At 44.1% G+C, this 13047-nt stretch overlaps 1 protein-coding gene across 5 annotated transcripts in view; it reads right to left on the bottom strand.

Moving 5' to 3' along the window:
* ptprna (protein tyrosine phosphatase receptor type Na) overlaps positions 1–13047 on the bottom strand; it is a 224980-nt gene that overhangs the window by 178156 nt on the left and 33777 nt on the right. For all 5 annotated transcript variants that reach the window (XM_059967586.1, XM_059967584.1, XM_059967588.1 and 2 more), the window contains exon 2: positions 6844–6894. In XM_059967586.1, the coding sequence (XP_059823569.1) occupies positions 6844–6894 (51 nt within the window). The remainder of the gene's footprint in view (positions 1–6843; positions 6895–13047) is intronic.

The following is a 13047-nucleotide window of genomic DNA, read 5'->3' as shown; positions in this document are numbered from 1 at the left end:
CTCTTCTCATTACCGTCATCTCATTCATGCTAAACATGGTGCCAACCAGCTTAGTTCCATTTAAAGATAAAAGAGAAGCTTTACTTGTTGCATGTACATTGAAAAATACAGTGAAATGAGTCATTTGCCCCAAATCAAACCAGTGAGGGTAGTTCTGAATACCCACAAGGGTTGCTATACTTCCAACACCAACAAGGCATGTCCACAATTCACAAACCCTAACCATAGGCCCTTTTGGAAAGTGGAAGTATACCGGAGCACCTGGAGGAAAGCCACACAGTCAGAAAGAGAACATAGAGACAGCAGTGGCAGCTGAACCACAATCTCACTGTAAGGCGACTATGCTAACCGCTAAAATTCCACACCACGCAACTACCCTGCTGCCTGTGTTTGCCCTCGAAACATCTCCAAGCCAAATACTTAATTAATGTTTCTTGTTATTGTACATACATATCTGGCAGCTCATTCCATATTTATTCACTTATTCAGTGCACAACAGGCCTTTCTGGCCCAGCGAGCCACACTGCCCAGAAACCTGACCATTTAACCCTAGTCTAAGCACAGGGGAATTTATAATGACCAATTAACCTACTAACCGGTAGGTCTTTGAAAGGTGGGAGGAAACCGGAGCACCCAGATCACGGGGAGGATGTACAAACTCCTTACAGACAGCGCCAGAATTGAACTCCAAACTCCAGAACACCCTGAGCTGTCATAGTGTTGCACTAACCCCTACGTTACAGTGGCACCCCAATTATTGATATCTTTCCTGCAGGTAGGTGACCATTACAGACTCCCTCTCTGTGAAGAAGTTGTTCCGCGGGTTGCATTAAAATCTTCCTGTTCTCATTCTATACCTATGTCACCTGGTTCTTTATACCCCAACTCTAGGAAAAAGTCTGCCCATCCACCCTTTTTATGCCCCTCATGATTTTATATACCTCACTCTCTTACAATGAATTAAGTCTCCACCCGCTCAATCTCTCTCTATTACTGAGTCGCTTTAGTCTTGGAAAAAATCATCATAAAGCTTCATAGCTCTCACTAGCTTAATGGTATCCTTCCTGTTGCAGAGTGACCAAAGCTAAACACAATATTCAAAGTGCAGCCATGCCAAAGTCTTGGACAGGAGGCACAGGAATTGAACACAGCACAGACCACTGGGTGGATGACCGCTCTCTCTGCTGAACTTGGAGTTCAATGCTGGTCACCACATAAGAAGATGTGGAAGCTTTAGAGAGAGTGTAGGAAGTTTTACCAGGATGCCTGGATTAGAGAGCATGTCTTATGAGGGTAGGTTGAGCAAGCAAGGGCTTTTCTCTTTGGAGCAAAGGTGGACAAGAGGTGACTTGATAAGAGGCATAGATAGAGTGGTCAGCCAGAAACTTTTTCCCAGAGTGAAAATGACTAACATGAGAAGGTATAATTTTAAGGTGATTGGAGGGAAGTATGGAGGGGGGATATCAGAGGCAATTTTATTTACACAGAGAATGTGAGCGTGTGAAACACCCTGCCAGGGAGTGATGGTAGAGGCAGATACAACAGGGGCACTTCAGAAATTCTCGGACAGGCACATGGATGAAAGAAAAATGGAGGGCTACGTGTAAGGGAAGGGTTAGATTGATCTTTGAGGAAGTAAAATATTGGCAAAACATCATGGGCCAGAGTGCCTGTACTGTGTTGTACTGTTAGACCATAAAACCATAATTAGGCCATTTGGCCCATTGAGTGTACTGCATTCCATCTTGGCTGATTTATTATCCCTCTCAACCTCATTGCCTTGCCTTGTCCCCATAACCTCTGATGCCCTGACTAATCAAGAGCCTAATAACCTCCACTTCCAATAAACCAGTTACTTGGCCTCCACAGAAAGGAGGGCAAGTCACTGGAGAGGGTCAATAGGAGATTCGTGAGAATGATCCCGAGAATGAAAGAGTATGAGGGACATTTGATGGCCCTGGGCATGCACTCACTGAAGTTTAGGAGTCTAGAACCAGAGAGTACAGCCTCCAAATAGAAGGATGTCCCTTTAGAACAAAGGTGAGGAGGAATTTCTTCAGCCAGAGGGTGGTGAATCTGTGGAGTTCAGTGGAGGCAAAGTCATTGGGTACATATAGTGCGGAGGTTGGTGGGCTTTTGATTAGTAATGGAGTCAAAGGTTACAGGGAAAAGGCAGGAGAATGCAGTTCAGAGGGATAATAAATCAGCCATGATGGAATGGTGGAACAGACTTGATCGGCCAATGGCCTCACTCTGCTCCTGTCTTATAGCCTTATGATGTGTAGGCAGACGGGATGAGCTGAACTTCTCATAATGGTCAACACAGACATTGTGGGCCGAATGGCCTGTTCCTGTGCTGTACAGTTCTATGTTCTAATTTGTCATTTGCTCACTGTTAATATTTGCAATAAATGTGCTTTGCTTCTTTTTTAATGAAACTTCTTCAGTAATGAATGAAAAGGCAAGTGATTTGAATCATATGATTGATGCAAGAACGGAAACACATCTAGTGACGGCTGAATCTTTCAATTCACGCTCAAGGCAGGCCCACTGATGACAAATCTGCCAACTAGTTTCTTGGCTGTTGTCATGGAGACACAGCCCACATATAACCTCAGCCCGCATCTTCATCATCACTGAATCCATGAGGCTAAATTAAATCCTTTTCCCATCTCATGCAAGGGAATGCTCTGCTTGCTCTCCATCCCCACCTCCTGGGAGCTGGCTTAACACATAGCATCAACTGCCTCCTCCCCCACTAATCCCTCCACACCTCCCCTTCCCCTTCCCCCTCTCGCCACTGCAAGGTGACTCAGCCTCAGTGACGTAGCCGAGATCCACGTCATCGCTGCCAACCAATGGCAGCCACCCTAGAAATAGGAGCCTGACATCACAAAGGCCCATCCCCTCCCCGGCATCATCAGACGCACATTCGGGGGACCGGTTAGGCTGAGAGACTCCACAGGGCGCCTCCAATCACGTCATATCCATGGAGAGGGTGGCTACTCCTGTGTTAACCAGTGAGGCTCCAGTATGAGATGATTTTCATCACACACAGCTCTCTCCTCCACTAGCGATTCACCCCTCTCACATTACCTGTTGGCATGATTCAGAAGGCCATTCCACCCATCGAGCCTATTCCAGCTTTTTTGAAAAGGGCTGCGCAAGCGCATGTATCTTTTGCTACTAGTGCACAAAGGAATTTAAACCACACACAAAAGGTTGTCACCCTCTACCTCATTGCACGTTAAGCATATTTCACAATTGTAGACAATCACATTTCCTTTTCCAGTTTCTGATGCAGACGGTGATGACAACATGGAGTTTGTGATGACTTGTCTTCTCATTTTCAAATTGGCTTACTCATACTGCTAAAGGGTTTTGGCCTGAAACATCGACTCTACTCTTTTCCATGGATGCTGCCTGGCCTGCTGAGCTCCTCCAGCATTTTGTGTGTGTGTTGTTTGGATTTCCAGTATCAGCAGGTTTTCTCTTGTTTGTGATTGGCTTAGTTATACTGTTTTTATTGAAGAAATTATTCAGTGCGCACACATTTTTTGCGCACACTGTTCATTACAAGTTATTGGGAACATTGATCCACACCTTCCATTTAGTAGGAATTGTGGGAAAGCACAGTCAGTATTATTAGGTGTACAGCAGATGTAGGGACTTAATGAGTACGTTTGGTCTATTTGACGTCCAATCAATGGGCAGGGGTTTAATCTACTGACATTCATGAGACATTCTTTTATATTAGATTGACGAGAATGATCCCAGGAATTAAAGAGTTAACATCTGAGGAGCACTCGATGTCTCTGGACCTGTACATGCTAGAGTTTAGAAGAATGAGTGGGGGGGGGGGGCGTATTTCACTGAAACCTATCAAATATTGAAAGGCCTAGACAGAGTGGATGTGGAGAGGGTGTTTTACTATAGTGGGGGAACTTAGGACCAGAGGCACAGTCTCAGAATAGAGGGATGTTCATTAAGAACAGAAATTTCTTTAGCCAGAGTGTGGTGTATCTGTGGAATTCATTGCCAAGGACAGCTGCATAGGCCAAGTCATTGGATACATTCAAAGCAGAAGTTGATAGGTTCTTGATTAGTGTCAAAGGTTACAAGGAGAAACAGAAGAATGGGGCTGAGAGATACAATAAATCGGCCATAGAGTGGCAAGGCAAACACAATGGGCCAAATGGCCTCATTCTGCTCCTATGACTTATGAATTATTCTTTATACTTGGAGTGAATGGAAAAGAGCACTTGAAATTCTGTACATTGAGAGTAGATGGCAAAGGTGATTTTTGGAGTTTCAGCATTGGGCGTGAATGGGGCTTGGTCCACTGTGATGCAATATATTGAGGGAGAATAGGAACATGGAACAATACAGGATACTGAACAGGCCTTTCAGCCCACATTGTTGTGCCACATCATTTAAACTAATGACACCGAATCCCTTCTGCCTGCCCATGGTCCACATCCATCTGTTCTCTGCCTGGTAAATGTCTCTATCGTATCTATGTCCATCAGTGCAGTACAAGTCCCCACTACTCTGTGCTTAGATGGACAACACAGGTTAGACACAGCACCTTTGAAAATCTGTTCATTGAGATTGGATAGGATGGGGATCTGTATATTAGGAGTAAGTGGGAGGAGGTATTTGGAAGTTTGTATGCCAGGAATAAACAGGAGAGGATTTGGTAAAGTTATTCCAATGTGACCCCTTTTCTCAATAAGCTGTGCCTCTGCCTTGTATATCATGCAAGCTTCATGTTATGGGTCTCTGGAGATGCCTCTGCCTGTGTGCCAGTTTGTGGAAGACACCAAGTTTGGTAGAGCTGCAAACCACTGCGAAGGACCATCAAAGAACACAGCAGAATGCAGAGAAGTGGAAGGTGGAGTTTAATCTGGGGAAACGTGACATGTTACACATTGAAACATCAAATGAAAGGAAAAGGTGAAACAGAGACACCTCTTTTCCTCTTATTAGGGAGCAGAGAGCCTGTGTTATGTCAAATTACCGGGTGAATGAGTAGACTTTGGGGTACTGCAATAAAGTCTGTGTCTTTATTTTTGCTTTGCTGCACGCTTGAGTGCTCAGTGGAGGGTGCAAATGCTTATTTGCTGGTGGGGGGTATGTCACTTTGCTGCTGCATGGGAGGGGGAGCTGGGGGGACTTTGGGGTTCTAGCATTTAACTGTCATTCATTCTTTGGGGGCACTCCTCTGTTTTAGTGGATGGTTGCGAAGAAAAAGAATTTCAGGATGTATATTGTATACATTTCTCTGACATTAAATGGACCTTTGAAAAGATATACTATTGGTTGTAGACCCCTTAATAACACTGAGGTACAGAGGGATCTTGGGGTCCAGGTCCATAGTTCACTGAAAGTGGCTGTGCAAGAAGATAAGTTGGTAAAGAAAGTAGGTGTACAGGATGTTTGCCTCCACGGGTCATGGTGTTGAGTATAAGAGCAAGGAAATCTGTACAAAATTTCAGTCAGACCTCACGAGCAGTATTGTGCTCAGTTCTGGTCACCACATTTTAAGAAGGATGTGGAGGATGTGGAGACTGTGGTGAGGGTCAAGAGGATGCTGCCTGGATTAGGGCATGAGCCAAAATGAAAGGTAGGATAAACTTGGGTTCTTCTCCCAAAAGCATTGGAGGCTGAGGAGAGACCTAACAGAGGTTTTTAAAACCCTGAGGGGCATAGATAGAGTAGAATCTCCTCCCCTGATAGAAATATCAAACAACAAAGGACATTCTTTTAAGGTTGAAGGCCCCTGCCCCAAGGGAGTTTAAAGGAAACATGAGGGGCATTTTTTTTGCTTGGAGTGGTGAGTTACTGGGGTAGTAGTGGAAGCCTGAGGTTAACAGGCTTTTAAGTAGACTTATGGATATGAAGGGAATGGAGGGATATGGACACAGGAGAAGGAAGTTTAGTACTAATAGGGATCAAGACCAGCACAACATTCTGGGCTGAGCAGCCTGCCCAGTGTTATCTGTTCCACGTTTGATGTTTTTGCTATGCTATAAATCTCAGCAACCTGCCACCATGTGCTGTGTCCTTCACGTTCTTTTGAAATCACTCCCCAGGAGATGTGCACTTTAAAAGTCTATTACAGCGAATTAATTGAAGTAAAGTGGAATCAGTGGGGGCTGCCTTTACAGCACAGCGACCCACGCAGAGCCTTGAGAAGCTCTGACTGGGAGGGCATATAGGAGCAGAGTGTGTCAGTCACTACGAATATCTCCCACACACAGTAAACTGCATCACGACAAGGCTTGAACCACTGGCCACTGAACAGAGGTCACAACACAAGGGATCAAGGATCAACTTTATTCACTATATACATTTACATGTATTAGGAATTTGCTGTGGTGTGTAGTTCAGGGCACAACAAGCAACAGAACAATATTCAACAATTATAAAGAAATGTGAGTTAGAGTTAAAGCACGACATGGAATAAATGTGCAAAAAAAAACTGGAATTTATGTACTTATGCACATTTTATTCCAGATCCGAGTGTAGAGGGAGCTTCACTCTGTGTCTAACCCCAGGAGTGTGTGATGGGACAGTGTGGAAGGAACTTCACTCTGTGTCTGACCCCAGGAGTGTGTGATGGGACAAGTTAGTGGGAGTTTCAATCTGTGCGTGACCTTAAGAGTATGTGATAAGATGGTGTAGAGACATCTGACCCTTGGAGTGCGTTTTGGGAAGTGTAGAAGGGCTTATACAAAGAACTTAGGAATGTCTGATTGCCCTATTGCCCTATTAACATAAAAACGTTAAAACAGTAACAACAGCAATTTTTAGTTGTATCAGAACAGGAAGAAAACTGACCAGTCACACAGCGCTCCTGATGTGAGCAGAGGCTCTCGTCAAACAGGCACCCTGCAAAAAAGAGAGGAAAATATCAAAATGACTGAACAATGTCATTACCGGAGGGTGGCATATCTATGGAATTCACTGTCACAGATGGCTGTGAAGGCCAAGTCACTGGGTATATTTAAAGCAGATATTCACAGGATCTTTATTAGTCAATGTGTCAAATTTTAAGAGGAGAAGGCAGGAGAATTGATTAGAGGGGGAAAATACATCAGCCATGATTGAATTGCAGAGCAGACTTGATGGATTCAATGGCCTCATTCTGCTCCTATATCTTTTGGTCTTACACAAGAGTCCTTCAGGAACTGCTATGGGGAGTGAACACAGGAAACGGGACTGAGTTCAAGGACCAGCCACAGAATGGGACTGAATGGCCAATTCAATGCCTGCTTCTGGGCAGCACTCTGGCATAGCAGTTGGCATAATGCTAACACCCAGCCAGCAACCTGAGTTGAAAGAGTTTGTACGTTCTTCCTATAACCACATGGTGCTTTGGTTTCCTTCCACATTTCAAAGACACACAGGATGGTTTTGTAACTCCAGAATCTAATCGAAAGAAAAACAAAAGGGCCCAGGATACCGTAACTTGTCCTCTTTGTTTTCCTTTAGAGAAATGTTCACATACGGTGTGGTGGTGTAATGACATTCACGTACTTCTGATATAAAACCTATCGTGAATTACGTAAACAAACTACGCTCAACTAAACAATATTACACAAATATTATAAGACCATCAGATATAAGAGCAGAATTAGTCCATTTGACCCATCAAGTCAGCTCCACCATTTCATCATGGCTGATCCATTTTCCCTCTCAGCCTCAATCTCCTATCTTCTCCCTGTATCCCTTCGTGCCCTGACCAATCAAGAATCTATCAACCTCTGCCTTAAATATACGTAAAGACTTGGCCTCCACAGCTGCCTGTGGTAAAGAATTTCACAGATTCACCACTCTCTGGCTAAAGAAATTCCTCCTCATCTCCATTCTAAAAGGACACCCTTCTATTCTAAGGCTGTGCCCTCTGATCTTAGACTTTCCCACCATAGGAAACATCCTCTCCACATCCAGGCTATCAAGGCTTTTTAATGAGGTCACCCTTCAATCTTCTGAATTCCAGTGAATACAGGCTCAAAGCCATCAAGTGCTCTTCATGTGACAAGCCGTTCAGTCCTGGAATCTTATTTGTGAACCTCCTTTGAACCCTCTCCAGTTTCAGCTCATCCTTTCTTAGGGGCCCAAACCTGCTCACAATACTCCAAATGAGGCCATACCAGTGCTTTATAAAGTCTCAACATTACATCCTTGCTTTTATATTCTAGTCCTCTTGAATTAAATGCTAACATTGCACTTGCCTTCCTCACCAGAGTCAACCTGCAAATTAACCTTTAGGGAATCCTACACAAGGAGCCCTAAGTCCCTTTGCAACCCAGTTGTTTGTATTTTCTCTCTATTTAGTCACCCCTTTCATTTCTGCTACCAAAGCGCATGACCATACATTTCTTGACACTGTATTTCATCTGCCATTTCCTTGCCCATTCTCTTAATCTATTCAAGTCCTTCTGTAGCTTCTCTACTTCCTCAAAACTACCTGCCTCTTCACCTATCTTAAATTCGTCTGCAAACTTTTCAACATAATCAATTTCAATGTCCAAATCATTGACATATAATGTAAAAAAGAATCGGTCCCAACACAGACCTTTGGAACACCACCAGTCACCTGCAGCCAATCCAGAAAGGCTCCCTTTATTCCCACTCTTTGCCTCCTGCCAGTCAGCCACTGCTCTATCCATGCTAGTATCTTTCCTGTAATACCATGGGCTCTTAAGCTCATGTGTGGCACCTTGTCACCTTGCAAAGTACACAGTATTAATAATTCTCCTTTGTCTATCTTGCTTGTTCATTCTTCAAAGAATTCCAACAGGTTTGTCAGGTAAGATGTCCCTTAAGGGAACTATGCTGACAACAACTTATTTTGTCATGTGCCTCCAAGTACCCGAAAACCACATCCTTATAATCGACTCCAACATCATTCCAACAACAGAGGTCAGACTAACTGGGCTCTAGTTTCCTTTCTTCTGCCTCTCTTAAAGAATAGAGTGACATTTTCAATCTTCCATCCTCTGGAACAATGCCATGATTCTTGAAAGTTTATTACTAATGCCTCCACACTCACTTCAATTACCTCTTTCAGAATCTTGGGGTGTACATCATCTGGTCCACTTATCTACTTTCAGACCTTTTGGTTTCCCAAGAACCTTCTCCCTAGTAATGGCAAATTCACACACTTACGCCTTCTAACACTCACGAACATCTGGCATACTGCTAGTGGCTCCACAGTGAAGACTGATACAAAATACTTATCCAATTTTTCCACCTTGTCCCCCAATTCTACCTCTCTAGAATCATTTTCCAGCAGTCCAATATCTACTCTTGCTTCTCTTTTACATTTTTATATATCTGAAGAAACTTTTGGTATCCTCTGTAATATTATTGGCTAGCTTACCTTTGTATTCCATCTTTTCCTTCTTTACGAATTTTTAAGTTGACTTCTGTTGGTTTTTAAAAGCTTCCCAATCCTCTAATTTCCCACTTACACTTGCTCTACTATATGCCCTCTTTTTCGTAGAAACATAGAAAATCTACAGCACAATACAGGCCCTTTGGCCCACAAAGCTGTGCCGAACATGTCCTTACCTTAGAAATTACCTAGGGTTACCCATAGCCCTCTATTTTTCCGAGCTCCACATAGCCATCCGGGATATGTATCGTATCATATTCCTATCATATCTGTATCCACCACTGTCACCGGCAGCCCATTCCACACACTTATCACTCTCTGCATAAAAAAAAACTTACCCCTGACATCTCCTCTGTACCTATTTCCAAGCACCTTAACATGGTGTCATCTCATGATAGCCACTTCAGCCCTGGAAAAAAGCCTCTGACTATCCACATGATCAATGCCTCTCATCATCTTGTACATCTCTATTAGGTAGGTCACTTCTCATCCTCTGTCACTCCAAGGAGAAAAGGCCGAGTTCACTCAACCTATTCTCATAAGACATGCCCCCCAACCCAGGGTACATCCTTGTAAATCTCCTCTGCACCCTTTCTATGGTTTCCACATCTTTCCTGTAGTGAGGCAACCGGAACTGAGCACAGTACTCCAAGTGGGGTCTGACCAAGGTCCTATATGGTGTTACGAAATCCCATAACTGGATCACTTACCAGCAAAGATAGAGAGGTCCGTTGAAGTCTAATGGTACTATTTTTAAAAGTATTTATTGATAAAGGGCACAAAAATAAGATTAATGCAAACATACAGATAATATACGTTGTCAATACTAAATCTAAAGCGTGAGTATAATAATAACCAATAAGAAGTAGCTCTATCGTTGTCTAGGAGATATTGTATTGTCCGATGGAAAGATAACCGTCACTGTTAGTTCGTTCAAGCTGCAGCGTTTTTGGGTTTAAGAGCAAGGCAGTTTAAACTTGCCCAGGTCTTTTATGATGCCAATCTGTTGAGTCAGGGGAGTAGGTTTCCCCGTTGTTAGCTAAGAGTCATTTTCTGTGGTTCCAGCCACCAATTCCAGCAATGGAACTGAACACACGTGGCCTCCTTCAGATGACTTCCTGCTGTTACATGGTCGCTTCACGTTTCTTCTGGTGCGTCTGAGGGATTGTTCCTACAGACCCTCTGTTATCCTGACTTGCAGGGTCATAGATGTCAATCAGGTCGGGGGTGTGCACTCTCTCCCTCAACCAGCCCACTTTGCCTGCATAGCCCACTTCACGTAGCACAGTATCTCAATCCACAAATTGGTCTCCAAGAGACAATGGCCATGTCCCGTAGCTTTACATCGCCGGGGAAACTAGACAGTCTTCACGTCTCTTCTCCCATTTCCTGGGCCCCTTGACCCAACCCAACAGTGATCTTGCGATTCTCACAAAGGAGGGGGCTACTGACGTAACACCACCTTTCTTCACCGCGTTTTTTACCATCGGGAAAAAACGAAATAATACAGAGTTTTACAGGGTGTTAGAATCTAACACAACACCAAAGTTTTTTTTCTACAGAGTAATACAGTTATACATTCGATTCAGTATCTAAACAGTTAACGATTACAGTGTCACTTTCTTTAATATCTTAACATCATGTACCGTACTAAAGTCTTGTAGCATCAGACTTCAATTTAATAACCACCTATTTTTTTTCTTTCTTTCCTTCAGCAACAAAACTAAGGAGGTGTGATCTTAGCTGACGTACATCTACAAAAGTTTATGTAAATACTAATCTTTCAGTCATTTTCAAACTGAACAGGCAGGCTTCCAGGGGTTTGTCTTTATTATTCACAGGCTGTGTCGAAATCCAGTACAACCGGCTTTGCTATTTAAAAATGGCGTCCCCATTAACCGTCGCCTCTTTTCCGTGAGGTGCCACGTGGGGAGCTTGGGTAATGTGGCGAGATAAACCCTCGCCCGCCTTTTCCATAGGAATTATTTTATCAACACCATGTCCCCAAACTTACACCATCTTCTGAATTTCCACCCAACTCTTTAATTTTACACATGTGGCTAGCCCTCTCGTCAGGACCCTTCAGGCTATGTGCTTTCAGTTCGAACTTCAAATTCTGCCTTTTCACACCACACTCTGGAATAACAATAGCATGCCCCCCCCCCCACCCCCGTCATCTCCCAGCTTAATCAGTAAGCGATCTGCAGGGTTTAAAATTCCTTCATTCGATTTGGGAACTACAGATTTCCAGTTTCTTTCAATGATAATATTTATCTCCCCATTTTTGAACTCCGCATTAACTTTCAACACTCCTTCGAGCACAAACACCTGGGAAATCTCACTTCCCACTATTAACAAGGTTAACCCTTTCTTCACTGAACCAAGTCTATCTGACCCACAAGGACGGCCGTCTCGTTCCACTGAATCAAATATCTCAGACTTTTTCTGAGCTCCGTTACTAGGTTCAGTACCATGTGCATCCCCATCTTGGTCACACTCAAACGGGACATTGGCCTCTTCCAGGCTTTCAATACCAGTACCTTTTTCAAATTCTAGGTTCCCCCGATCCTCCCAGCTACTCTCTGGGCAACTCTCTTCCGGAGTAAACTCAACCCCGCAGGCTGAGACAACCTCATCTGCCAACCCAGCAGACTTCTTCGAGGCAAGGGCACCCTTTTCATCTAGGACTGCCCTCATTTCATTGTCGGGAACACCTTTAGAATTTTCAACTTCCTCAAACAGTTCTGCCAAACCAGACAGATCATCCCTGTCCAACTCTGGACCTCTTAACCGCTCTATCGGTTCCTCATCTTTATTTTCTGCCTCTAGGACCTTTCTCCTCGCTAAGGGCAGATCTAGCTCCGCTCCCTTACCCTCTTTCACTTTACCACTCTTCGTTTTACCACCCTCTAAACCCTTGTGGTACAGGGTCGGTAGAAATGTCTCGCCCAAATCGAAACTGGCCAGATTTAAACTGCTGTCGTTCTCAGCTGCCTCTCCCGGCAGGCTGCAAGTGACCGCACATGCGGGATAGACCTTGGAATCTAGGGGCGGGGCACCAGCACTCACCGGCCGGCGGGACCTCTGCCTCAGCCAGTGGACTTTCTTGATCGTTCCCATGGTCCCTCTGGGAACTTTATTCGAGGAAAACTTTGCCTTGTGGGTTAGGGCATATTCATCTACGAACCTAGCAAATTCCGAGATGGACTTATGCGGCTTCTCATTCAAATACGTCCGGATATCCTCCGAAACACAACCTTTAAATTCCTCAATCAGAATTAACTCCCTGAGACGCCCATAATCCTCTTCCACTCTCTCTGCGGTGCACCACTGGTCCAAGAGCACCCTGTTCTCATTGGCAAACTCAGTATACATCTGATTCCACCCTTTCCTTAAATTTCTAAACTTTTGTTATACACCTCAGGTACTAGCTCATAACTCCGGAGAATGGCCGCCTTTACTTTGTCATAACTCTCCTCCTCTCCCTCCTCCATGGCCAATGCCATATATGCCCACTGTGCCTTCCCCTTTAACACACTCTGTAACAGCGCTACCCACTGACCTCTGGGCCACTTCTGATTCACTGCCACCTTTTCAAAAAGCAAGAAATAACTATCAACATCCGTCTCCTCGAACGGAGG

Source organism: Hypanus sabinus, chromosome 4 (genome assembly GCF_030144855.1).
Source record: "Hypanus sabinus isolate sHypSab1 chromosome 4, sHypSab1.hap1, whole genome shotgun sequence".
NCBI classification, from domain to species: Eukaryota; Metazoa; Chordata; class Chondrichthyes; order Myliobatiformes; family Dasyatidae; genus Hypanus; species Hypanus sabinus.
The sequence above is the reverse complement of the archived record's forward strand: the minus strand, read 5'-3'. Positions and strand labels throughout refer to the sequence as shown.